At 44.4% G+C, this 27,435-nt stretch overlaps 2 protein-coding genes and 1 long non-coding RNA gene across 7 annotated transcripts in view; 2 read left to right on the top strand and 1 right to left on the bottom strand.

Annotated features, from left to right (window-relative positions):
* Nucleotides 1–802: 802 nt before the first annotated feature.
* BAG4 (BAG cochaperone 4) lies at nt 803–15,073 on the top strand. Of its 2 annotated transcripts, none has more exons than XM_083713691.1 (5): nt 803–1,122; nt 6,465–6,566; nt 10,009–10,263; nt 11,552–11,806; nt 13,583–15,073. In XM_083713691.1, the coding sequence occupies exons 1-5, from the start codon at nt 952–954 to the stop codon at nt 14,081–14,083; spliced, it is 1,284 nt and encodes a 427-aa protein (XP_083569817.1). In that variant the 5' UTR covers nt 803–951; the 3' UTR covers nt 14,084–15,073. The 2 variants fall into 2 exon arrangements, with proteins under 2 accessions (XP_083569817.1, XP_083569818.1); XM_083713692.1 differs by having other exon boundaries at nt 839–1,488.
* Nucleotides 3,793–26,141, bottom strand: LOC310832222. Its single transcript, XR_014558166.1, has 2 exons — nt 26,005–26,141; nt 3,793–5,809 (listed from the first exon to the last, which is right to left on the bottom strand). It is a non-coding gene; the product is annotated as an uncharacterized lncRNA (long non-coding RNA).
* The window catches only part of DDHD2 (DDHD domain containing 2), a 28,021-nt gene continuing 25,481 nt past the window's right edge, over nt 24,896–27,435 (top strand). Inside the window, exon 1 of one of the 4 annotated variants that reach the window (XM_083713571.1) lies at nt 24,896–25,546. Coding sequence is in view for 2 of the 4 variants with exons in the window: in XM_083713568.1 (XP_083569694.1) it covers nt 27,238–27,343 (106 nt within the window). In the remaining 2 variants the exon portion in view is untranslated. Of the gene's footprint in view, nt 25,547–26,286; nt 26,946–27,222; nt 27,344–27,435 lie in introns of those variants that run through there. The other 3 variants (XM_083713570.1, XM_083713569.1, XM_083713568.1) reach the window with 3 other exon arrangements.

Raw genomic sequence — 27,435 nt, 5'->3', positions numbered from 1 at the left:
ATCAGGTGTGGGGAATCTTTGGCCCTCCAGATGTTATTGAACTACAACTCCCATGAGTCCTAGCTTGGCCAAGGGCCAGGCATGATCCGAGCACATCTGGAGGGCAAAAGATTCCCTACACCTTGACTACCTGGTTAAAATACTCAAAATTGGTCTGTGTGTAATGTGTAATTGCTGAAGGGCTGAACAGCTCCCAAAGGTTTATTATGTTTATATATGCTATACATTCTAAAACTTTAAGGGAAGGTTTTGTTTTCTTGCAAGATGTAAGTACCATAGTAGTAGCAACACCTGCAGGGATTCTGAAAATATAGCTTTCCAAGAACTTGTTCTGAGTCAGCACGGACTCCAGGAAAGCTCAGTACTTTCTGATGAAGTCTGGCTAATTTTGGATGTACAGCATGCATTTGTAGAAATAAACTTGCATTTCTCATGCTTTTTATATTTAATACAGTGTGGTAGTTTCACTTTTATGCTCCTTTAAAGGTCAGTTTACCCCTTTTGAATGCCTGTTCTGGCATAATTGTAGGCTAGAATCACCAGAGACCGCAGATCTGCCCATGTCTACTGGGCAGCAAAGCAAGCTCCTGTGAAGTAAATGGAACTTCCTCCCAGAGAAGGTGTGCACCGCTGACCCATTCCATTTCTCTCCAGGTCTTCAAGGGTTACCCTAACGGGTTGACGGAGGCGAAAGCTTTCCTGATTGGATGCTTTCGCGCGGGATGCTGCTGCGGGTCTCGTTCGCCAGACGTCAGCAGCGGCTGGTGACGTCGCTCAAAAACCAACAACACCCGCACAAATCTTTCAGAACTCCCCTCATCCGGGAATGCTATAGCGGGCGAAACGCCTGTTTACGATAAGGCAGGGAGGAGGAGGCGTGTCTATGACAGGAAGGAGACGCGCAGGCGCAGTTCTTTCTCAAGGGGACTAGGAGAGAATTAAGAGCCCTTAATGGCGGCGGCGCTGAGGAGACTGTTACACGGGGCGGAAGTGGAGCGGGCCCGGCCTGAGCCCGAGCCTCCTCCGCCACCGCCGTGGGGCGCGGAGGGGCGCAGGTGCCCGCGGCATCGCAGCGGCGGCGGCAGCGAGAGAACGGTTCGGTCCGGCTATGGCGGCTCTCAGGTAACGGCCGAGTCCTCCCCCCTCCCCCCTCCTTTTTATGAGGGTCTGTGACGTAGGCGCCCCCCCCGTGTCCTCGAGACTTGAGCGTCGCCACGTGCGCCTCTCATCTGTTACGTCTCCTCCGCTGCTTTGACCCCCTTGGGGAGGGAGGGGGAGCCAAAGCGGGGCGAGAGGGAAGGAAGACTGGTCCGCCGGGGCCGCCCCATCGCCGAAAGGAAAATGTGTGCTGGTTAATGCAGGGCAGATGCATTGGTTTTTCCTCGTTTCACGCTCAAACTGAACTAGGGACAGGCGACCTGGCTGGGTCCACATAAGGGAAAGGGGAGAGAGAAAAATAATAACAATCCACTTGACACTAGTAAAATGGTAAGTCTTGTACTGTGTAACTGTCTTCTCAATCCAGGCGATTTACCCCTTCCCTCCCCCCTCTTACGTACTTAAAAATTTGATTTGCCCTGCACTCCACTCCAGAACAGATAACTGTTATTGACAGTTCCTGCCCCTCGGGATTACAATCTAAATGGCATGGCACAAAAGGAAAAGAAGTTGGAAGGGAAGTGGAGGAGGAGGAGGGTGAGAAGCAAACCTGATGTCTGTAACAGTGAAACTGGGTCTATGCTGCTTTCTGTCTCTTTTTAATTATGTGGGGTGTCCCATCCTGTCCCCTTGCAAGCAGTCATTTTAATACAGTGGTACCTCGGGTTACATACGCTTCAGGTTACATACACTTCAGGTTACACACTCCACTAACCCAGAAATAGTACCTCAGGTTAAGAACTTTGCTTCAGGATAAGAACAGAAATCGGGCTCTGGCGGTGCAGCGGCAGCAGGAGGCCCCATTAGCTAAAGTGGTGCTTCAGGTTAAGAACAGTTCCAGGTTAAGAATGGACCTCCAGAACGAATTAAGTACTTAACCCGAGGTACCATTGTACATTGGAGCCACTTGTGTGCAGGTGGGAGGACTGCAAAAACTGATTAACGGTTTGTAAGGGCAGAGCTGTGCTATGGTGTGTGAAATTTGGCACAGAAACTGCTTTGGTCGTCCTGTATGATGGCCTTTGTCAGGAGACAGAGGCAATATGTCCTTGTTAATTCTCCTCAGCATCTCAGCACCTTTCGATTCCATCGACCAAGGTATCCTTCAGGAGTGGCTCTCTGAGTTGGGGGTAGTTAGGTGGCACTGCTTTGCATCTGCTCTGGTCCTATTTGGATGGTTGCTCCTAGCGGATGTTGTTTGGGGAGTGCTTTTCAGCCCCGTGGAACCTTCAGTAGAGTTCTTCAGGGCTCAATTTTCTCCCCCATGCTATTTAACATCTTCATTTGGAGTTTTGGAATATTTTGTCAGCAATTTGCTGACGACACACAGCTCTACCTCTCCTTTACATCTGCAGATGAGGCAGTGGATGTATTGGACTGTTTTCTTGCCTTGATAATGAGAGCCAACAAATTGAAGCTCAATCCAAATAAGACTGAGGCACTGTTAATGGGTGCCTCCCAACAGACTGGATGGTTGAGAGTTAGCCTGCTCTTAATGGGGTTACACTCCCTCTGAAGGAGCAGGTACACAGCTTGGGAGAACTCCTGGATCCTCTGCTGTTGTTTGAGGCTCTGGTGGCACGGAGTGCCTTCCATCAGCTTCAGCTGGTGACCCCGTTGGCCTCCTAACTTCTGCTGTCTATACTTTGATAACCTCTAGGCTGGATTACTTAAAAGGGCTGCCTTTGAAGACTGTGGAAACTTCAGCTGCTGCAGAATTTGGCGGCCGTGCTGCTCACTGGGGCAACATGATTTGAGTGTATTACACCTATCCTAGCCTGACTGCTCTGACTGCCAATTAGCTTCTGGGCTCAATTCAAAGTCCTGGTTTTGACCTATAAAATCTTAAATGGCTCAGGACTGCACCTCAAGGACTGCCTCTCTGCATATAAACCACCCTGGACTCTACATTCATCATCTGAGGCCCTACTTCATGTTCCTTCTCCACGAGAGGTCCAGAGGGTGGCAACAAAAGAACAGCACTTTTCTGTAGTGGCTCCCCATTTGTGGAACGCTCTCACCAGGGAGGTTTGCATGGCGCCTTCATTATATATTTTAGGAGCTAGGCAAAAATGTTCCTCTTCAACCAGGCCCTTGGCTGATTAATATTCTACAGGCTTTTAAATGTCTTTGTGGGAAGGGGGGATTATTGTTTTTAACTACTTACTTGTGTTTTTAGCTTGTTTTTTATTCTTGTCAAACCTGCAGTGAGAAAAGTGCGTAAGGCACCAGTCCTATTTAGTTTGAAGATGTGGCTGAATCTGAAGCTATTCATTATATTCAGTTGAGGAGTGTATGATATCCTTCAGAATCTTTATTTTGCTCTTGGTAAAGAAGTAATATTAATGTGCTTGTGCACATTGCTGGAATTGTGGGCTCCATTCCTGCCTTTCCTAGGCTGGAGTGGGAGGGATTGGCAACAAACAAGAGGCTGGCTTCGCATTACATATGAACAGCACTTGCTGTTTCTCTCCTCTCCTCCCATGAGCAGTAAGCCAGGATTTGCTAGTGGTTTCTTGGGAGGGGAACAAACCAAAGACAATAGTTTGCATGTAATATGAAACCAGTCTCTGGTTTGTAATTTCCCTCCAGACTGAGAAAACAAGTAGGAATAATGGAGCAGTGATGAACGCATTCACATTAAACCTTAGTTTATTTGACCAGGAATATTTACGAACCAGGAAGCAAATGTTTTACCTGTAACCAGAGCGCAAGTCTCAGGCTTGCTATGACGTGTTCTCATAATGCTCAACTACCCTTTAGCATTGTATCTGAAGCAACCCCAAACCAAGCTAGTTTGCCCTTATTAAAATTTTAATTGGAGTTGTTAGCCTATCTTTATAGTATCATAATGATACAAAGGTGCTGTATAGGCTTAATTATGATCAATGCTTTGTATATGGTGTTAAAAAACCCAAAACTGAGAAATCATTTTGTTAACAGGCAGTTGCTAGAAAGCTTTCTGGCAAGTTTGACCTCTAATCTTGATTCCTTCCATTACTGTGTGTGATTCTTGTACAATGGCTATTTTGGGAAGACTGCTTTGTGTCTGTATTTAAAGCTACTTCGTCACAGCAACGCTTGCTGCATGTAGGCCTTGGTTGCTGTAACTTTCTACAATGATGGGGAATATAATCACTGGAAAGATGAAGTTTTTCTCTGCTGGTTTGAGTATATTTTTCCCAACCCATATTCCTAGTTAGGTCATCTATACTGAGGAACTAAAGGTAAAGGGACCCTTGACCATTAGGTCCAGTCACGGACGACTCTGGGGTTGCGGCGCTCATCTCGCTTTATTGGCTGAGGGAGCCAGTGGAGGAACTATGACTTAATAAAATAGTGAATTGTATTTGGGGTATCTCAAGTACTGCAGAAAGAAGCCAGCATGAAATACAACAGTGCAGTTTTACCCACAGATTTGTATGTTGCTGTTTAATTACCAAGCTCTGATTACCTCCAGGTTCTACTCCTGCCGTTCTTTGTATGTAGGAATGCATTTGAAAGCTATCCAGAAACCTCACTACATTCAAAATTTGCTAGGTTACCAACTAGGAGTGGATGTTGGAAACCCAATTTGCCAGAGCTCAGCTGGCTTACAGTCTGTTTTTGAACACAAAAGTGCTGATGTTTAAAAGCCCAACATAGCATGTGACTATTCTTGAGTGAACATCTTCTGCCATATCAAGATACCTATATACAGAGATCTTCCCCAGACGAGGTTCTCCAGTTGCCTCTGCTATCTTAAGTGAAATGGGATGGCAACAGTGGAGGTTACAGTGCCAAGCTTGTGGCTCATCTAGTGTCAATGTTGATGTCTTTTAGGAACATAGGACGCTCCTTTATACAGAGTCATGCCATTTGCCCTTCTAGCTTAGTACTTTTCACTGACTGGCATTGGCTTTGCAGCATTTAGGTCAGCAAATGTTTTCAGCCTTCCCTCCCTGGCAGTACCAAGGATTGAACCTATGACCTCCTGCATGCAAAGCAGATTCTTTACCACTAAGCTTCCACTTTTTAGGGGCCAAGCAAAGTCCATCTTATTTTCCCAAACTTTTAACCTCAAAGGTATTTTATATCTGCTGGGATTGCTATTAATACTGTATATTATTGTTCACTGTTTTATTGCTGTTTGCTGCTTTTGTGTATCTTGTGAAATCTTGTAAACTGCCATGGAAAAAATAAATTTAAGGATTATACAAAAATGTGTTAATATTTTGGGATTTTTGTACTTGGATACCTTTGAGGGGGTAGCTAAGCTTGCTTGACCCAACTTAATGCCATAGCCATAATAATATATTGGAATTTTTAATGATTTTTTTAGCTTTCACTTAAAAACAAAATGTATCAAGAGGTATACAAGTAAGCTTTTCTGTAATTGCTCACTGAGATATGAATATGCTCCTGTCTTCCAATGTTCTGGTGAGTGAATAAAGAATTATTGGAAATGAGAATCAGGCCCTTATTTTAAAATTTTATAGAACCATTGGGGTTCCTGCAACAAAACATTGTCATATGAACAGTCTGTTCTGGTTCAAGTCATATCATTCCTGCAACTGTCAGTTAGCATTCTGTGCACTGAAGCTGCTTAGTTTTCTTTTTTCTTTAAAAACTTGAATTTCTTCCTTTGTGTAGACTTTTTTCATCCTTGTCCCTGGGAATATTAAAAACAAAGTTTCTTAATGTGAACCAGAAATTGCTTATTTGGACAATGGTACGGTGCCTGAAATAAGGTTTGTTACTCTTTATACTGCACCATTCACCACAAATTTTTAGTCAGGCTCAACCTACCTCTCCACTGGGGCTTGGCTGATAAGACTATCTAAGAGGCTGGCCCAGCTGCTTATTGGAAGAACTGGGCTTTACAGCCGTACCTCGGAAGTTGAACAGAATCCGTTCTAGAAGTCAGTGTGACTTCCGAAATGTTTGACTTCCAAAGCGCGGCTTCTGATTGGCTGATGTTCAGCTTCCAAAAGAATGTTCACTTCCGGTTTTTGATCATTCGGGAGCCGGAACATTCAACTCCCAAGGTGTTTGGGAGCCAAGGTACGACTGTATTTGCAAGAGAAAGAAGGAAGCAAAACCTATTACCAGAAGTCTGCTGAATTTAGCTCTGTTGCCATGGATTGGCAGAAAATAATTTTTGACTATGCATAGGTCTGTTGAAACCCTCATTAACAGTTTCTACATTCAGAATTCTTTTAGGCTACATAGAATAATTCAAGGAACTAGAAGATTCTAAGATTTTGATACATTTTCAAGACATGTTGATGATTTTCAGGAAGTGAATATCTTGTTTGTTTCTTTAGGAGCACCCCCCTTATCATGGATATGGTTCTCATTACTGGAATTCATCTTCCAGAAGTCCCTACCCAAGCCCATATTCTGTTGGACCAGAGCTCCAAGGCCAGGTATAGTCATCTTTTTTTTTAAAAAAAGAATTTTTATTAAAGTTTCAACAAATTTTATCATAACAAAACAAAACAACACAATAACAGACAAAAAAACAGTATAAAACATAAAAAACAAAAAGAAATATATAAATTCAAATCTTAATTTCTTGTAGCTTACTTTCCCGACTTCCTCACACCTCCCCTTTCTGTATTCCAATTTCTAATTTATTTTCAGCAAATCCTTCCTCTATTTTGACTAATTTTAATATAAGGCCAGGTATAGTCATAGGACAATTTGTCTGAGAAGTGGTGTCTCATGCAAATATTTGGTTATTGAATACAGAGTGGATGGCACTCCAATGTTAAAATAATGTTAAAGTTATTTTCATACTGACAAGTGGTGATCATAATAAGGCTTACTACTTGTGGAAGACCTTGTAAACTACAGTTGTACCATCCTGTGTAGCTGTAGCATCCGGGTGTGAAAAGCCATGACCCATCATGTTGCAGTGATGAAGGAGGACCTTTACACATGTTCCCTTGCCTTACACAGCAGCCTGTAAAGCTCATTAGATGACCTGTCTCAGATTTCCCACTAAAAGATCTGTCATACAACAGTGTAGTCTGTTCAGAATAATAATGATACAAGGCTGTTTGCTCTGTACAGAACAAGTTCTTCCTTATCCAAAGTACCCGTGTGGTTCTAATAAACCCTTCAATTGGTTCAAAAACATCTTGTTCCATTTGCTACTAAAGGGAGCATTGCTGGAGACTGGTGATATCCTCGGAAGCAACTATATCTTAGTTTTCCTAAGATATAGTTTCCCTCAAACATTTATTTTCCATTTGGATTAAACAAGTGGGCCTGATTTTAGTACAGATCTGAGGCTATAATATAGATGAGCATTGTGTCATATTTAAGATGGGAAGGGTTTAAGGTGAAGTTTGGACATAGGCAAGAATTTAAACCAGGGTCTTAGTCACTACTTTATACCAATTCTCAAGCTAGCCAACCACATCAGCTTGTTAATAAGAATAAAACCATGCTGCCCCAACTGCCACATTAAGTTCTTTGGAGGACGAGCAGGGTGCATTTTTAATACATTTTAAAAAGCAGAACTTGCTTCAGAGCTGCAGAACGTGTGAGTTGAAAGCAACCAACCAAAATAGGTGGGAAATTGCAGTGTTTCCCAACCTTTTTTTGGGCAAAGGCACACTTGTTTCATGAAAAAAATCTCGAGGCACACCACCATGCCAGATGGGGAAAGGTCACTTTTTACTTATGTAAAAAAAAATAAAAAAATAGTAACAGCATAGAAGGTAATGGTTATCTCTTTGATGTCTGATGGGAGGGCATTCCACAGGGCGGGCGCCACTACTGAGAAGGCCCTCTGCCTGGTTCCCTGTAACCTCACTTTTCACAGTGAGGGAATTGCCAGAAGGCCCTTGGCACTGGATCTCAGTGTCTGGGCTGAACGATGGTGGCGGAGACGCTACTTCAGGTATACTGGACCGAAACCGCTTAGGGCTTTAAAGGTCAGCACCAACACTTTGAATTGTGCTCGGAAAGGTACTGGGAGCCAATGTAGGTCTTTCAAGACTGTCGTTACGTGGTCTCGGCGGCAGGTAGCAGCGCTCACAGCTTACGGACTGCACCGTGTAACAGGTGTCTGGCCCAGCAGCCTAAGGCGGACAAGCCACTGAAACAGGCATTCAGAATCCATTCATTTCATAAAACCTGCAGGGCTCAATCTCTGTGTTTGTGTATGTGTGTGTGTTTCTGTTTTGCCCAAGGGTCTGGGGGTGGGAGAGAGCTCTTTAGCATGATGCTTTTAAAACAATTAAATTATCAACAAACAAACCTGATGATACGAATAGCAACGTCAGGTGCTACCGGGGGGGGGGGCCTACTCGGAAGTAAATACTGCGTCCAGGCGCAATTAGCGCTGATTTAAGGTGCACCAAGACTGCCTAAAAACCTCACCAAAGATATGCAACAAAGCGCTTCGTTGCAGAGGGGAGAGTTTGTGCACCGTGGAGACTGGAGGGCTTCTATTCTACATGCGGGGGTTGGGGGGCGAGGAAAATGTGCTCCGTGGGGGGGGGGGCGGGGAAGGCAAGAAAAGGAGCTGAGCTCTAACTATAGGCTCCCACGCTTGAGCACGCCCGACTCGGTGGGGCGGACCACCCTCTCTCCTGGAGGAGGAGGAGGAAGAGGAGGAGGAGATTCCCATCCACGGCGTGGCCTCCCGCGCTCCTGAACGGGAAATCTCTGCAGCCCAAGACTCTCCGCGAGGCAGCTCCTCCCTTCCTGCCTTGAGCCGCCGCCAGCCGCGCCCCCTCCCCAGTTATCTGCTGCCTGCCAAGCCCCGCCCCTCTTCATTGTCCTCCCCTTCTGTTTATTCCCCTTCCTCCATCCCTCGCTTTTTTCCCTCTCTTTCCTTTTTTAAAAAAAATATTTTCTCTTCCCCTTCTTTTTTCCCACCCTTTCTCCCCGCCCTCCTGGGTTAAAGGATTTGAGCAATGGGTCTGGAGGTGGAGCTCATCGGAGGATTAGCCCGACTCGCCCGCCTCCCTCCCACGGCACACTAGGCAACGTCCAGCGGCACACTAGTGTGCCGCGGCACACCGGTTGGGAAACACTGGGAAATTGTTTCCAAAACGGTTATGCAAGCAAGAAATTGGATGATTGCAGAGAAAAAATGCAACAGTGCGCAATCTCTTGCAAGTAAGTGTTGTTCAAACATTTCCAGAAATCACTGATGGAAATATGGCAAATCTCTTCTCAGAGGCACTAAAACTTCTAATACCGGTATATTCCCACTAGAGGGCACTTGGTGGTTTACTATCTCTTCGGCAGGGCAACCATTTCACATTTATTGAGTACTGCAACTCTTCAAGGCAGAGTACCAAGAGATGAGGTTCCATCCTTTTGGGTTTACAATATGAATAAGAGAGCTGTGGATTCATTAAGCCCAGATAACAAACCCTATGAAAATGTGTGATCTAAATGACCAGGAATGCAGACTTCTCAGGATCTCTCGGCACTTGGCAGAAATCTGACAGCCAATTTTCGTGTTGCACAGGTAAGCAGAGTCTGTACTAGCCGCTGTTGGAATAATATGGCTGCCTTGCCTGGTTCCAAAGGGAATTCTTGATCTTGAGGGATGCAACAAATTCTGCATTGAAACAGGATTGTGCATAGCAGGGCCCACACAGCATTCTATGCTACCTGTAACTGAAGGCCTGCATGGTCAAGAAAAAGCTCAGTGGATGTGGCTTTTACATTCACTGCAGAAATGACACCTACTGAGCTTTATTTGATAAAAAATAAAGGAACCATCTTTGGCCCAGGAATTGATAGCATAACTAGCTCTTGTCCAGGAGTTCCTGAGACATAATACTTGATTTGCTGTGCAATCTAGGTTGGTTTTAAATAATTTACCCTCTTATCTTCTAGGGAATTGATCCTTCCTACACAAATGGTGTTTATGGCACTCCATACTCTACTTCTGGGACTGGACCACCATATTCCAATATCCCACAATCAAATGCCTACTATTCCTCAGGGCATCCTCATGCACCATATTCCACAGAGTCTCCCAATGTATATAGATCACCATCACCAGCTTCTAACTGGAACTACCCACCACCAGACTGCCCAGCTGAAGGTTCCATGGTGAGGAGGCAAATGCCAGGATATTCTCCTCCACAGGTAAGGATCTAGTGTGGGCTGGTGACATAATCTCATATAACTGATTGGCTGCATCCTTCTACCATTGACATACTATTAAATTATTCTTGTCTTTAACATTCAGACCTTAATCTGTTATGCCAGATGCTTATATAATCATCTCTTAAAGCTCCAAAACCTATAAGTTACTGTTTTTCCTGGTAACTACTGTATTTTTCGCTCTATAAGATGCACCAGACCATAAGACACACCTAGTTTTTGGAGAAGGAAAACAAGAAAAAAAATATTCTGAATCCCAGAAGCCAGAACAGCAAGAGGGATCGCTGCACAGCAAAAGCAGCAATCCCTCTTGCTGTTCTGGCTTCTGGGATAGCTGTGCACACACATTTTCCCTTACTTTTTAGGAGGGAAAAAGTGCATCTTATAGAGCGAAAAATACGGTATCTCCATTCCAATCCTTTGGAAGCTTACTCAGAGTTCCTGAGGTGATGGGCCTTCCTTCCTGGCATTCATGTCTTAAGTTACAGCTTAGTTTGTACTTTCAGTATCCAGCATGATCAGATACTTTTTAAATTAATCTCTATTTGCAAATTCCCTGCACAGGACAATACTACAGTTTAGTAAATACAGTGATACCTCGGTTCTCGAACGTAATCCGTTCCGGAAGACCGTTCAAGTTCCAAAACATTTGAAAACTGAAGCACAAAGGGCTGTCTGCATATTCAGTTGAGAAAACGGAAAAATATGCACCAGAAGCCATTCAAGTTATGAAGTGCGTTTGAAAACCAAAGCATTTACTTCCAGGTTTTCGGCGTTTAGGTTTTGAAATGTTCGTCAACGGAGACGTTCGAGAACCGAGGTACCACTGTATTGTGAAAAGCTACATATTCTTGCTGATATAGTGGTGGAGGGGAGCAGGGGCTTGGCTAGGTGTCATATAGGCACAATCGGCGCTGTCTACACCCAGTGCCCAAACAATATTCCCTAGCCTGTCTTCAGTTTGGAACTGGTTAGAGAAGCAGGGTTTCCCTCCCATCGTTTTATTGTACCCTCTGAAGCTCAGCCCAACTACAAGGACATTCCCTGCCTTTATTCATCAGCTCTAAGTTGGAGACACAAGGCTTGAGTTTTTCTCGCCACCCTCACCAAAAAGTGTGAACTTTTGCCTTGACAAGCAGAATTGTGGATCCCTGCTTCTGCAGTTAACTGCCAGCTTAGTTTTATTTGGTGGGTCTCAACATTTAATTAATCAATGTGTTCTCATAGGCTATATGAAGAAACTATATCTTATTTTTCCTTCGGCCTGCAGACACCAAACTTTCCAGTCCCACCCTATCCGTATGGCGACTGCAATCACAGCATTCCACAACAGAGGCCCCCGCCACCACCTCAGCCAAGACTTCAGGATACAAACTGGAGACCTCCTCTCCAGTATGGAATGCATCCTCCGTATGGTTGGTCTCCTTCATCAACAGGACATGGGAATCAATATGTTGCAGAATCCTCTCCTCCATGGCCTCCTAGTGGAGTATCTGCTCCACATGCTCCAAATAACAATGCAAAGGTAATTTTTGAGGGGAGGCAATCTCTCCCCTATGCTTGTCCTCTGTTCATTGTTGGGAAGCTTTTTGTATCAATGGCTATTATATAAAATCTGCTTCCTAACTAAAGAAACAAATAAGTTTATCATCAGTATTAGCTTATTTAATGGGTTATCTTTTGAATAAATTTGTATGTGGGTAAAAGTATTGCTGTAGAAAACAGGATTCTTAGTTTTTAGATCAAAATGTATTGTAGCAAGCATTAGAGCAATTCTGCCTAAGTGTGAGGGAAGAGAGAATATTTCTTAGGATAATGCCTGCCACCTGTAGTTTTTAAGGCATCTGTATTTGGGCAGTGGGCAGAGAAATGGTGCCCAGTTAATTGGCACTGTTTTGGTCAATTCATAGGCTTTTTTTAATCTGCTGATCTGATTATGTTGTAGCCCAGTTCCGGACCTCCGGAACGAATTAAGTACGTAACCAGAGGTACCACTGTAATGAGAAGTTTTCCCAGCTAAAGTTCTTCTTGAAACAACATGCTTTGACCAAACCCATAAAACCATAAAGTTTCAGATTTTATGAAATTCAACTAAGAGTGTTCCACAGGGTGGATGCCGCCACCACAAAGATCCTACTCCTTGTTGCCACCCATTAGGCCTCACAAGGTTGAGGAATATAGAGTAGGGCTAATGGAACAGATATGAAGGGAATCACCCTGGGAGAAGGTGGTTCTTAAGGTACCTACATCTCACACCTTTCAGGCCTTCATACATGAACAAATCTTGAAATTCTGGCATCCTTTGCTTAATGCAAGTAGTCAAGGAATAATTTGGTGCTGTTATATTAAGCTTATGTTCTTTTCTGTAGATGACCTTTCACCTCTAGCAAAGCCTAAAGTGGTAGGTGCTAGCCTAGTCCAGCTGCACCTTGATAAGCCATTTGAAACAGGAATATAACTTTCTCCTCCGGTGTCTCTTAAGCTTGGAACCCACAGTCAAGCTTTCCAGCCCTTAACCCTCCCAGTGTACTTGCTTATAGGCATACAGATGTGATCTTTTGTCTGTTTCCCAGAGCTGTGAATTGTTACCTGGACCTTCTTGGAAGGGCTGTGCTTTTCCCCTTTGCTTGTTATTGTAAGGTACACAAGAACAGTCTACATCATCATCCCCTGGCCAACTTGTACCCTTGTTCCTTTTATCAAGGGATTTTTCTCAGCTAGGACATAGGCCCTCTTATGCTTCTGTAGACATTATAGCATAGACAGATCTAGTTTGCATTTTCAGTAGGATAGGAGCAATTTCCCCCTTGGCTAGTGAAGCCACCCTTCCTTAATTACAGGAGTGGGCAACCTTCAGTCCATGAGCTGGATGCAGCCTCTTAGTCATTTCTTTAAGGTCCCACTTCCCTGCTGCTGAGTTGTTTCTTGCTATTCAGCTGAGAGAGAAAAACCTCAAGAGCTTAGTCTGCCAAGTATCTAGTATTCTTTCCCCCCCTTTTGGAACTGCTTATGGGTTGCAGGGCCTATGCAGGTCACCTGGGATTCAAGTTATTATGTCATTCCACATTGTGATGTCAATCTGACAGGCTCAAAGTGCAAGTCCTGTCCTTAGTGTCTTTCAGTGCTTGGACCTTTTTGCACTGACATCCTGAGCATGCAGACCTTACTGATAAGCACAGAGGCAGCCTGGCAGTATTGGCAGCCCAAGGATCTGTGTGCACAGCACCTTTGCGGCAGGATGTGGGGTAATGGGATTGTTAGAGTTGGACACCATGCTGAAGGCACATGTTTTCTTCTTTAGGACTCTTATAACCAATTGGAGCAAGGAAGTAACCAGCAGGGCTACTTTTCTGAAGCCAATAACCTGCCTTCTGGGACCATGAATGACTACAAGCCGGCGCAGTTTGATACTAAGCCATCTGCTTCCAACCCCAAAGTGCAGTATAGTGCCCAGCCCCAGCTGTATGATAATGTACATAGGAAACCATCTGTGACTGCCGACCATGGACCAGGATCTAAAACCAGTATTCAGACTCCATCAGAGATACCAGATGTGCCATCAGGCATACAAAAGGTTATGCAAGTTATGGAGGGCGTTGAGCAGTTGGAGGAGGAGGTGGACGAATTTGTAGGGAAAAAGACAGACAAGGACTACTGGCTGCTGGAGGAAATGCTGACCAAGAAGTTGTTGGAGCTGGACTCTGTGGAGACGGGTGGTCAGGACAATGTACGGCAGGCAAGGAAAGAGGCCGTTCACAGAATCCAGGCCATACTGGAAGAACTGGAAAGAAAGGGGCTTTAATGTAGGTAATAATCCTAAGGCCTCCAGTCTTTGAATGCCCAGAGAAATCTAGCTTTGTCCGATTCTCAGCCCTCTTTACCACCCAAAGCAATAAGTGGGGACTTGCATTTTAATTTTAAAGTAACACCACTGGTTAGTTGGTTGTGACTAAATGACGATTTCAAACCCAAAGTCTTGGTGATCCTACCAATGAATGCAGGAGAAGGGATGAAGTGCTGACCCTGGTGACTGAAGACTTCAGCTATAGCAGCCTCAATGGATATTGCCACATTTTTCCAGCCGCAGAAGGAAAACACTGAGTAAAAGACATTTTGGTACCAGAGCGTGCATCTCTGAAGAGATCTCTTGGAACACCAAGAACTTCAGCTGCTCAAGTAACATGCCAAAATTTGTAAGGTACAAAGACTTTTCAGTCACAACCCAGCGCCAGTAAAACCAAGACTTCGTCTCCCTAGCTGCTGCTCTTGTGTATTATTTCCGCCTTCCTCACTCTTTGCCATATAAATTGTGTAGTGTTTGGTAACTTTTCGGGTACTTTCTGTTAAAGTGCAACCATACAGTATGGCAGCCAAAACCAATAGATGTTTTATGCTATATTTTCTCCTTTATCATGCAGATATAATCCACACTGCTTTTTCATAAGGTAGGCAGAAGGAAATGCTTTGATCATTGCAAATAAAAGACTGATTGTAGGAACTGTGGGCCGGAGGCATTTCAGGACAATTGTACTTAATTGTGATGTCACTTCATATGTTGCAGTTTTTTGTATTCCACTTTTAATCTTGTAACTGATTGAGTATGATCAACTCTATCTATAGTTGGCAGGGAAGGCTACTGCTGTGAATCTTTTAACTCCTCACAAAGTGGTTGTTGCTCCAAACACAAGAAATAAACCACATAGTTTTAAAACATACACTTATTGCAAGGCATCTTCAAGTAAGAACAGTATTGGTGTATCAGATCATTAAAAATGATGAATTGGGTATTAAATGAATTGTGCAGTGTTCTGTTTTGAGTGACCAATTTTATGAGCGAATGCCTTTCTGTATAAATGAGAGGGGCATTTATAATGGCACAATGGGATTATACCCTGGATACACTAAAGTTGTTTCCTGTGGCATGATACTTGGGACGTCTTTCTTAAGAGAAAGTATGGCCTGGTTTTTAATACTTGGCTACTGAATCGCGCGTCTATGAATTTTTGTAGTCCTCCATAATGCCCAGTTGCACCATTGGCTGTCCTGGCAGTGAGTTTATGAAGTGTCAGAATATTATGTTTAGATTCATTGGGTTTTATTTCAAAAGGTTGCACCACCTTTCTTCTACAAGTAGTGTTTGAGGGGACACAAATTTGTATGTGGCCTTGGTAACACCAGCATCATGAAAAACCATCAGGTAAGCAGTGTGGGTGGCAAGAGATCAAGACAAGCTGTTTAGAAGAGAGTACGAGGTGCTTCAGAGAGCAGGTTGCCAAACTGCTCTCTGAAGTGCCACCCACCCTCATTTAAAAGAGGTTGGGTAAGCCATGAGAGGATAGTTGACAGGGTTGGTCAGGTGTGTGGGGAAAAGGGGGGTTGGCAAGCAGGGGCAGTAGTATGATGAATTCTGCATATAAGTTAAATAACCAGGGAGACAATATATAGCCTTGCCGTACTCCTTTTCCAATTTTGAACCAATCAGTTGTTCCATATCCAGTTCTAACTAGCTTCTTGTCCCACATAGAGATTTCTCAGGAGACAGATGAGGTGATCAGGCACTCCCATTTATTTAAGAACTTGCCATAGTTTGCTGTGGTTGACACAGTCAAAGGCTTTTGCATAGTCAATGAAGCATGGAATACAATAATCCTTTGTGGATTTACTGTTGTGTGATGTGGTTTATGAGTATGTGTTATGTAAAACAATGTCTTAAATATATTGCACTAGCTGATGGGTCAAATGATCATTTCTTCACCCAACACTTCATGGCAGTCCATTTACAACTCTGCTGAGACTGTTAAGCGGAAAGATTGTGCAGGGTATTGCAATTCACAGACTTGATTCTAACAAATGAAAGAGCAGCAGGGTTGCCAAAAACTGGTCTGAGACTGATTTGTTTTGAAAGCCATGAGCCTTTGTGAATGAATGGATGGCAGTGAAACATCTTAGCACTAACTGGTACCTTTTATGCAACAGCCCTGTTGCAGTAACCCTAAGTGGCAGTACGGTGAAAAGGGCATGAAAATTGTGCATTGTTGGCTGGTCTTCAGTTCCTTGTAAACAAGAGTTTTATGACACCATTTACATCAATTCCATGCCAGTATGTATTAGCACAATGAGTTTGCCACTCATTGAATTTCTGTCAAGTAAATACCCATCTTGCCTTTGGGTGTGTGTGGAAAGAAAATGGATTTATTTCCTGCCTTTCCTCTCAATAACTCAAGGTGGCTAACAAGGGAAAACCATAAATCAGCAGTGTAAAACAGCTTACAATGGCCTTCCCCCACTTGGTGCCCTCTAGACGTCTTGGAATACAGCTTTCATCAACACACTCGGTGAGATTATAATAAAGGATATATTAATAATAATAATAATAATAATAATAATAATAATAATAATAATTTTTTATTTATACCCCGCCCTCCCCAGCCAAGGCTGGGCTCAGAGCGGCTTACAAGCAATAATAAGAACAAGATGAATGGTTACAACTTAAAAACAAAAATAAAATACATTAAAATAATGGAACATTAAAATGTAGCCTCATCGCAGGAGGAGAAGGAAAAGAAAGGGGGAAAAAAGAGAGAGAGAGATAGAGGGAGGGAATCAAATTGGCTCCAAGCCAAAGGCCAGGTGGAACAACTCTGTCTTACAGGCCCTGCGGAAAGAAATCAGATCCTGCAGGACCCTGGTCTCATGAGGCAGAGCGTTCCACCAGGCCGGAGCCAGAGTTGAAAAGGCCCTGGCTCTGGTTGAAGCCAATCTAACTTCTTTAGGGCCTGGGACCACTAGGGTGTTGTTATTTATGGACCTTGAGGCTCTCCGTGGGGCATACCAGGAGAGGCGGTCCCGTAGGTACAAGGGTCCTAGGCCGTGAAGGGCTTTAAAGGTCAAAAGCAGCACCTTAAATCTGACCCTGTACTCCACCGGGAGCCAGTGCAGCTTGAAAAGCACTGGGTGAATATGCTCCCATGGCAGAGACCCCGTGAGGAGCCTCGCTGCAGTATTCTGTACCCGCTGGAGTTTCTGGGACAGCTTCAAGGGCAGCCCCGCATAGAGCGAATTACAGTAGTCAAGCCTGGGGATGACCGTCGCATGGATCACTGTGGCCAGGTCGGGGCGGGAAAGGTAAGGGACCAACTGCTTGATGCGGCGAAGGTGGAAAAATGCCGCCTTGGCTGTTGCTGTAACTTGCGCCTCCATGGAAAGGGAGGCATCAAGGATTACACCCAAACTCTTAACAGAAGGCAATGGCACTAATTGGGCCCCCGCAAGAAAAGGGAGTTGGTCCCTCATCCCCATGCCATCCCGACCTAGCCATAGGACCTCTGTCTTCGAAGGATTTAGTTTCAATCGGCTCCCACGAAACCATCCAGCCACAGCTTCCAAGCATCTGGTCAGTGTGTTCGGGGCCGAGTCAGTGTGGCCATCCACATATAGCAGACCATGAGAGAAGAGATGAGATGGGCTTCCATTGGGAGTTCCAAAGTCTAGGTGCAACTACAGAAAAAAGCCCCTGCCTTGTTCACAACTAAGCCTGTTGCTGGGAATGCAGTTGCCTTTAACTGCAAACTGAATCTCATTTTTCCTCTGTCCCTGGTTGGGATACACAAGAGGGCATCTGAAGATAATCTCAAAAGGTAAGTAGGCTCATATGTGAGGTGGCCCTTTGAATATCCCAGTCCTAAATGGTTCAGACCTTTAAAGCTACTTACCAGCACTTTTCAGTAATGTCCAGAAACATATAGGAAGCCAGTGCAGCTGCTGGACAAGGGAATTACATGCTCCTTATTTGCAGCTCCTGTTAACAGCTTGGCTGCCACATTCTGTGTGGGTGGGTGTGTGTGCGCGCACACGCGCGCGCGCGCGCACACACACACACACACACACACACACACAAAGTTTTCCATTTTAACAATCCAATAAAAACCACATTAAAACATTCCAAATTATGATACAATCAAAAACGCCAGATATTCAATGCCAAATTATATATCTCACATTCTGGACAAGTTATTTCTGAGCATACTTCAAAGGCTTAATAATAATAATAATAATAATAATAATAATAATAATAATAATAAATAAGTTTTATTTATATCCCGCCCTCCCCAGCCGAAGCTGGGCTCAGGGCTGCTAACAACAATCAAAATAGTCCAACATTCTAAAAACATTCATTATAAAATTAATTAAAATCAAATTAAGATCAAATTAATGGCAACCATCAAGCAAAATTCTGTGCAGATTGCCAGAGGAGGGGGTCAGGCTGCGCCCTGACCAAAGGCCTGGTGGAACAGCTCTGTCTTGCAGGCCCTGCGGAAAGATGTCAGGTCCCGCAGGGCCCTAGTCTCTTGTGACAGAGCGTTCCACCAGATTGGAGCCGCGGCCGAGAAAGCCCTGGCTCTAGTTGAGGCCAGCCTAACCTCTCTGTGGCCTGGGATCTTTAGGATGTTTTATTTGCAGACCGTAAATTTCTCTGTGGGGCATACCAGGAGAGGCGGTTCTGTAGGTACGAGGGTCCTAGGCCGTATAGGGCTTTAAAGGTTAAAACCAGCACCTTAAACCTGATCCTGTACTCCACCGGGAGCCAGTGCAGCTGGTATAGTACCGGATGAATATGATCTCGCAGCGAAGACCCCATAAGGAGTCTCGCCGCGGCATTCTGCACCCACAGAATGTAGAGCGAACTGCGGTAATCCAATGTGATGTAACTAAGGCATCTGTCATTGCCATAGCCAGATCTGAAGGCTTTTTATCTCCTGCCTTCATGTTGCAAAATAATGCAACCACTGCTTGTAAATGTTGTTCTTTAAGAAGACTTTGACTGATCTAGAAGATGTGAGGTACAAATATGTTTCCTTTCCCCCTGTAGCTCCTACTTCTTAATACCCCTGTTATTCACTTATCTGGACGTGAAGTGTATGCATACTCCCAAGTCACCAGCCATTGAACAAACATTTTAGAAATCAACCTGTGGTGAAGGACAAAATCTAGCATCCCACGTTGATCAAGCGATTCACAAGACTGAGTGGCAGATGCAACTTTAGATAGGATGCATCAGAAGAAAAAATACAATGGAAGGAAAAAATGGGCATCTTTTTGAGTATATCTGCCACTTTGGTCTTGGACACTAAGAATCACAAGTTGGGCAAATATGTTTTTTGCTGAGTAATAGTTCCAGTGTTTTACCTGATAGGGCAGATCCTGAGTATTCTCCATCTCCTCAGAGTATTGTGAAAGAACGTCAATCAACATTTGATGAGTTCCTTCTACCGGTCCACAATAGAAAGTGTCCTTTCATACTGCATCACGGTGTGGTACGCTGGTTTGACATCATCTGATAGGAAGTGTTTACAGAGGGCGCTGAATACAGCACAAGATATTATGGGCTATCCCGTGAATCCGCTGGATGACATCACGGAAGAACATTGCCTCAGGAGAGTGAGGAAAATTCTCAGGAATGATTCACACCCTGGCTGGCACTTTCTTGATCTCCTGCCTTTGAGCAGAAAATACAGAAACATGATTAGTCTCACCAACAGGGTAAAGAACAGATTCTATCCATGGGATGTTAGGCTGCTGAATGAAAAGATAACAACAGGGCAACTGACTTTTGGGTTTGGTGGGTGTGCGTCAGTAAGCGAGGGGAATTAAGACTAAGAGAGCTGAGTGGGGGGTGCTTGTGTAATCTCACTGTATACAAGTTGTACAAGTGACAATAAAGTATTTCAATTTCAATTCTGCTTTCCTAAATTGAGGTGGGGTTTTACAATAATAAAAAGTAGACCAGCAACTTAAAATCATATTTTTTATTTCAGAGAGACAGAATACCACAGCCTACAGAGGGATGAGGAATTGTTGGTCCTCCAGATGTTGGACTCCAGCTTACATCAGCCCCAAGCGGTGTTGCCAGAGGCCAGGAATGATGGGAGTGTAGTCCAACAGTTGGAGGACCAAAAGTTCCCCACCCAGCCTAGTCAGAAGGCAATATCGCTGAATTTCAATGCAACTCTGGCACTACTTATGCCAACTTTGAAACACAATTTAAGTACAATTATGTTTTACGTACAAGACTCCAGCCAGAGACTCAAAGGGATGTATACTATGGAGACAAGTTTGCCTAGCTACGTATTTTTAACTTGCTGCTTTGCCCTTGACGACCTGTAGAACTCTCCAGACCGGGAAAGTAACTATCCGCATTAGGGTGCTTTAAATTGGGAAACACCTCAACAGTTCTCCTCTGCTTCAGTCACCTAGACTAGTTAATCCCCATATGGTAATGAGCTGAGCTGAGAGTTTTCAACATCTGCCCCCTGGATGTGTGTGTGTGTGTGTGTGCGTGTGACTTGTGCTTGAGAGTTTCCACTCTCTTTAGTTTTGGTCTCACCTTTCACTGGCAAGAGGCCAATGGACGGTTGGCCAAGAACAAATGCAGCTTTTCAGGCCCCAAAAGACTAGCTACCTCTGTCCAAGGAAGGGCTAGAACATTCCCTCTGTCAAGTTATTCTACTCCCCAGGTTCAATTTAGTCCAGTCACTAGGGAGGGAAATGTTCAGAGCTCTGCTACTAAGACTTGTGGTGTGTGGTGATGGTAGAGGCAGGCAGTGAGCAGTTGTGATTGGGCTTAATTCCACCCAACTGCATTAGAAACATCTTGTACATGCAAAGGTAGAAGAAAGCAGTATACAACTGCTACTCTCTACCTAAGTTAGCCATGTACAGTGGTACCCCAGGTTACATACACTTCAGGTTACAGACTCCGCTAACCCAGAAGTACCCCGGGTTAAGAACTTTGCTTCAGGATGAGAACAGAAATCACGCTCCGGTGGCGCGGCAGCAGCAGGAGACTCCATTAGCTAAAGTAGTGCTTCAGGTTAAGAACAGTTTCAGGTTAAGAACAGACCTCCGGAACGAATTAAGTACTTAACCCGAGGTGCCACTGTATATTAATTTCAGTGGGTCTACTCCAAGTATGACCAGTGTTGGATACAATCATATATCAATATGTATATATATTTTAATGTATCACACCTTAAGTAAAACTAATGTGTCCATTTTGTTGACTATTTCTGATGATTTCAAATAATCTTCTAATGGAAGATGTGTGTGCATGTGGTCCCTGATAATATCCACCTTTCTGAATTTCAGAACCCTCTTTATGTGCCAAGGATGCAGATTAGCTGGAGTTGGGTTCTATCTCCAAAATATCAGGAGCTCATGAAAAATTTCTGTATAAGCAATACGTAATAGTCTGGTTAGCCATTAACTCTTCTCTGTCTTTGCAGATAAGGTCCAACACAGTTGTCATTGGTAGGACTTTGGGCTGAGACGGTAAAATGATCTATTTTTAGAAGGGTTGTGAATTGTCTTGTGGTTGGAAAAGATTAGCATCAAATTGCAAAGCATTTCTTTCTAAAATGGGCTCCATGGATCAGAAATAACAATGTGTGGTGCAAGCTGTATTTGTCAGCAGTTTAAAGTATATGAAGGGTCAACAATGAGGTAACTAACTGAATGCTGTTATTTTTTTGAAACTTTGAGGGAATTTCCTAAGAGAAGGGTGGTGGTGATATTAGGGATTATGCTGATGTTGGACCAAACCTGTTTTAGCCTATCTGTTCTTGTCAACAGATTGTGGGTGTTGGTACCTTAATCCTGTCGTACCTCTATAGCTTAGACTAAGCCCTGACGGCAAGAACCAGACTTTGCCTCTGACTCCCAAACTGTCCTACATTTAGGGAAATAGGCTATAACCCTTCTCCAAACTTGCACCTCTGATTTGGTTAACATGACTGCCAAAAATGTGAATTTATTTAAGGATAATTATGAAATTAAGGATAATTATGAAAAATGTTGGATTGAAGTGAAAAAGGATTTAGAAATATGGACAAATTTGAAATTATCATTGTTAGGCCGAATTGCTGTGATAAAAATGAATGTGTTGCCAAGGATGTTGCTTTTGTTTCAAACATTGCAAATTTTGGATAAGACGGACTGTTTCAAGAAGTGGCAGAAATATATTTCCAGATTTGTTTGGCAGGGCAAGAAGCCTCGAATAAAATTTAAGATATTAACTGATGCTAAAGAAAGAGGTGGGTTTGCCCTGCCAGACCTTAAACTTTATTATGAATCAGCTGCTTTTTGCTGGCTGAGAGACGTGTTGGATTTAGAAGGCTTCAATAATGCATTTGGCTGGCATGCGTATTTGTGGTATGACAAGGTAAAAGCACATAAAGCGTTTAAAAATCATATTGTTAAAAAAGCTTTGTTTAATGTTTGGATAAGATATAAGGATTTGTTAGAAAAGAAAACCCCAAGATGGTTGTCACCAATGGAAGCGAAGGCACAGAAAAAACTCAATATGGAGGCCAAATGGCCGAAATATTGGGAAATTCTGGAACAAGATGGAGACAGAATAAAACTGCAGAGCTTTGAAAAATTGAAAAACAAAGTGCGAGATTGGCTCCATTATTACCAAATAATGGAGGCATACAATTTGGACAAAAAAGTTGGTTTCCAGGTGGAAAAATCAAAATTGGAAACAGAATTGTTAGATTCAAAAATCAAGAATTTGTCAAGAATGTATAACTTGCTGTTGAAATGGAACACTCAGGATGAAATGGTGAAATCAGCTATGATTAAATGGGCACAAGTCGTTGGACATAACATAATGATGGCTGACTGGGAACAGTTATGGACCACAGGTATGAAATTCACGGCATGTAATGTCCTAAGAGAAAACTTAATGAAAATGATTTATAGGTGGTACATGACACCAGTCAAGCTTGCAAAAATTTACTATTTGCCCGACAATAAATGTTGGAAATGTAACGAGACTGAAGGTATATTCTTTCACCTTTGGTGGACATGCCCAAGGATTAAGACATTCTGGGAGATGATTAATAATGAAATGAAAAAGGTATTCAAATATACCTTCCTGAAGAAACCTGAGGCCTTTCTCCTGGGCATGGTCGGCTAATTGGTGCCAAAGAAGGATAGAACTTTTTTTATGTATGCAACAACAGCATCAAGAATACTCATCGCGAAGTATTGGAAGATACAAGATTTACCCACCCGAGAAGAATGGCAGATGAAGTTGATGGACTATATGGAACTGGCGGAAATGACTGGCAGAATCTGAGACCAGGGAGAAGAGTCGGTGGAAGAAGACTGGGAAAAGTTTAAAGACTATTTACAGAAATACTGTAAAATTAATGAATGTTAGAAAAATGTTGGAATGGAGTTATATGGCTTTAGTAGAAATGTTACAAGGAATTAAGTATAAATAGATTAATAGAGTATTAAAGGAAAAAATAAGGTTAGAATATGTTAAGATAATTATAGGATAGAAAACAGAGGAAGATGGAAAGGAATTGCTGAAACAATTAACAGAAGTGGAATACAGAAAGGGAGGTGTGAGGAGGTCGTTGAAATAAGTGAATGAAAGATAAGATATTGAAATTGTTTGATGTGTTTTAAACTGTTTTTGTTTTGTTTTGTTAGTTTAATGTGTTAGTGTTATGTAGTGTTTTTGTATTGCATTGTATTGTTTATTTTTTTGTAGTGTTTAAATTGTTGGAAAGGTAATAAATATTATTTTAAAAAAACAAACAGAAATGTGGAAACCGATTTTAAGATGGGAAAAATGTGAAACTGACAGATCCTTCCATCCCTACTTATGTGCAAACAATCATGCAAGGGAGAATAGGGGCATGCAGAAAAGCCCCACCCAGCATGACCATCATCCTATTTACAGCTCTGCACAAGTATAAGGGCAAAGGTCCAAAATGCAATCAGGGCCCCTCTATGAGTAAAGGAGACATTCTGTCACAGACCTTTGCCCTGAAAGTCATAGAGGGCTGTAAACTTGATGGTGATATGCCAGAGGACACACACGTTCCTTGTCCATTTGAATGCCCTCAAATGGTTCCTGTCTTCCATGGATTTAAAAGCTCAGCAAGTGAGATGTTCTTTTGGTCAAGCAAAGAAAAACAGACCTGCTGGTTTACCCCAAAGGCTATTCTGTTCCCACAATGGCCAGTTTTTGGGAAGCCAATAACCAACATATAAGTGAAAAGCCCTCTCACAATTGGGGGGGGGGGCATAACTGTCCTATGCTCCCAACAATTCGCAATGTACCTCTGAAGCTGTAATGAACTGGTTTGGACACAATACTAAACCATGAACAAGCCTGTTCTTATCTCCCTCCTCTAGACAGAGTGACTTTGAGGAAGCAGTCAAGGTATCTACTAATGTTTTCAACTGAGTGCAGTTTATTTTGTCTAACTGGGTCCAACTGTGGTTAGTTTTAACGAAGATTTAGCTGAAACAAGTAGGACCAGAAATCACATTTTGTTACAACAAACCAGTGTACATTAATCATTTTGTCCTGGTTCGGATGAAAGGACAAAATGTGGTTAGCTGAAAATAGAGATGTTCCAGCTCTCTTCCTTGAAGCACTGAAAGGGAAGTAGAATACACAAGTCTAAGTGTCAGTCACATAATGTTTGTTTAGTATTAGGGCTGCTCAGTCTCTATGTATAATTACAGGCTGTGCATACACATGCATTTGATGTATAACAGTGCAGGAGTACGGTAAGTAATCTGTAGTCAGTCCTCCAGTTGCTGGGGCTCCAGTTCTGATCAGCCCCAGCAGTCTCATCAACATTTGGAGGGCCAAATGTCCAACCCCCAGCCCATGCCAGAGACAAGATGCACACCCTCATAAAAACTTAAGTGAGTCAAATCCTGCACCCAAGTCTAGCAGCTCTTACAATCAGCATTTTAACAATGAATTGTCCAAAGGGCAAAAAACTAGGGACCAGAATTTCTTGAAGCAAAAGTATAGGTTGTCTTTGGGTAACAGGACTTGTTGGTTACGGAACTTCCCCAGTTCCATATGGTTGTATGCTAATTTTGTGCTGGTGCAGCCTTTTGCATTGTTTCAGCTGTCAATTGCTTGTATTTGTATTTTATTGCTTTTAATTTGTGAACTGCCCAGTGGAGAATGATGAACTGGATGGTATATACCCCCCCCCCCGATAAAAATATGTTGCCCTGAGCTCCTTGGAGGGAGGGATATAAACATAAGACTTAAGTCCTTTACGCACTTCCTGGGAGTAAAGCTTATTGAATGAAGAACAGCAATTGCAGAACACAGCAGCTCCCCAGATGTCTATGCAAAGCTCCAAAAGCAGGATGGGACCATAACAGCACTCTCCCACTTGTGAACGCCAACAACCAATATTCAGAAGCACCAATACAAGAGGTAACACACAGCCATGACTATGCAGCCATCGACAGCTTTATTGTCCATAAATTTGTATGTATAATCTTCTTTCAAAGCCATCTAATTTGGTGGTTGTCACTAAATTCCATAGTTTTAACAATGTGCTGTATGAAGAACTGCTTCCTTCTGCCAGTCCTAAATGACTCTCAGTTCTAGTATTAAGAGAAGAACACTATATCCTTTTCCACTAAAAACCACTAACAGGGAAAATACACAGTTTACTGTCCCTCTTGCCCTTTATTCTTAAGGCTCTTGGTGGCTAGGTTCTACCTGAGTATGTCTCTCTCTGTCAGGGACTGGGAATCACAAGTTGGGAGTGTTATTTCGTGCGCTGGTCCTGCTGACGGGCTTCCCCATAGGCGCCACAGGACCACTGTGGCGCAGTCAGGACCTGGGTTCAAATCCCCACCTGGTCGGGTTACCTCGGGCCAGCCTACCTCGCAGGGTTGTTTGTGAGGGTCACTGCGCCACCTTGAGCTCCTTGGGGCAACAAAGGCGGGGTCTTAAAACGATCCGTCTGGCCACGGCGAGAGCGGCCTTGGGCCTCCTCTTGCGTTCTCCTCCTCCTCCTAGCAACCCTGTGAGGTAGCGCGGCGGGCCGAGGGGCGCGCAGCCGGCTCGCCAGGCGAAGGGAGGCTCTGAGCGCGGGGCTCCTCCGCGGCCTCTCACAGACACCCGAGGGCGGAGGCGGGGCCTTGCTTTCTCCCCGCGCTCCTTCTCCGAAGAGCCTCCCCCGCCCGGCGCTGCCGAGGTGCGAGGCCCCTCAAGGCTCGCGGCGGAAGGCGGGCCAGGCCGGCCAGGCCCGGCCCAGTGGGAGGCGGGCTGAGAGGAGAGCCGGCCTGCCTCGCGCGCCCCAGGCAGCCCCGCCTCGCCTCAGCCAGCCTCCTCCTTCGCCGCCGCCGCCGCCGCCGTTGTCCGACAGCTCAGCCGGCCGGGGAAGCGGCAAGGCGAGGACACGTCGCGGCCTGGGCGCCCGGGGTCAGTGCGAGAGGAAGGCGGCGGGGAGGGCGGGCTGGGGCTGCTCGCGACAGGCGAGCCCGGGGCGGAGGGCCGAGCGCGGTGCTTCTCTGAGGCGATTCTCGCGTTTCTCTGAGGCGATTTCTCGTGTTTCGGCGGAAGGGGCGGCCAAGGGGATGCTGCTGCCGCCTCCGCCTCCGCTGGACATCATGGAAAAGGAGGGGACTTTCTGACCTCCCTGATGTCAGGAGGAAGAGGGGCGGGCGGGGCGGGTTTGGGGGCCAGATCCGCAGCCTCCCGTGGCTTGTGGAACGATGAGCCCCGTTCGGACGTTCCGCGAATGCGTGTCGGCGAGGGCGGGGACTCGCGGTCCGTTCTGCGGTCGCTGCGCCTGATGTCCAGGCGTGTTCGCCAGCAATGGGTAAAAAGGGACGGGGGGGACGGGGATGCCAAATGTCATGAATTCCTGCGGGGAGTGACAGGATGGAGAGGGACGGGTGCGTGTGTGTTTCGGTCCTCGATGCCCATGTGGTGGCAGGGGAATGATGCGTGCCTGCACACGCAGATAGACGCAGGTTTACCTGTGCCCTGCACCTGCCGCCCTGGTTGTAACGGACAGGAGGTTACCCATACCTGCCCAGCCAGCAGTGGTCTGGGGGGAGGGGGCTGCCCAGTGTCCAAGTGCCTCTATTTTATTTTTATTTTTGGGAGGGATGGTGTCAGGGGACCATCAAATGGATTGCGATTGTTTGGGTGTCAGGAAGCTGAAAGACAGCCTGGGTCCTTCCTGTAAAGGTGTTCTCAAAGGCTGGGTACCAGGTAGGAGAAACCTTGGATACAGATGGTACCTTGGTTACAGATTAGTTAGGAGGTGGCCAGTGCTGCGAAGGTGCTGAGGAGGACAGGGTGGC

This window comes from Podarcis gaigeae, assembly GCF_964106915.1.
Source record: "Podarcis gaigeae genome assembly, chromosome: 15".
Taxonomy (NCBI): domain Eukaryota; kingdom Metazoa; phylum Chordata; class Lepidosauria; order Squamata; family Lacertidae; genus Podarcis; species Podarcis gaigeae.
This window is presented reverse-complemented; position numbering and strand designations above follow the sequence as displayed.

What these genes read in the sequence shown, in the direction of transcription:
- BAG4 (XM_083713691.1), top strand. Translation starts at nt 952, where the DNA reads ATGGCGGCGGCGCTGAGGAGACTGTTACACGGGGCGGAAGTGGAGCGG. An exon ending in CCGGCTATGGCGGCTCTCAG is followed by an intron (nt 1,123 to 6,464) that starts GTAACGGCCGAG and finishes TTGTTTCTTTAG; the next exon opens with GAGCACCCCCCTTATCATGG. An exon ending in CAGGATATTCTCCTCCACAG is followed by an intron (nt 10,264 to 11,551) that starts GTAAGGATCTAG and finishes TTCGGCCTGCAG; the next exon opens with ACACCAAACTTTCCAGTCCC.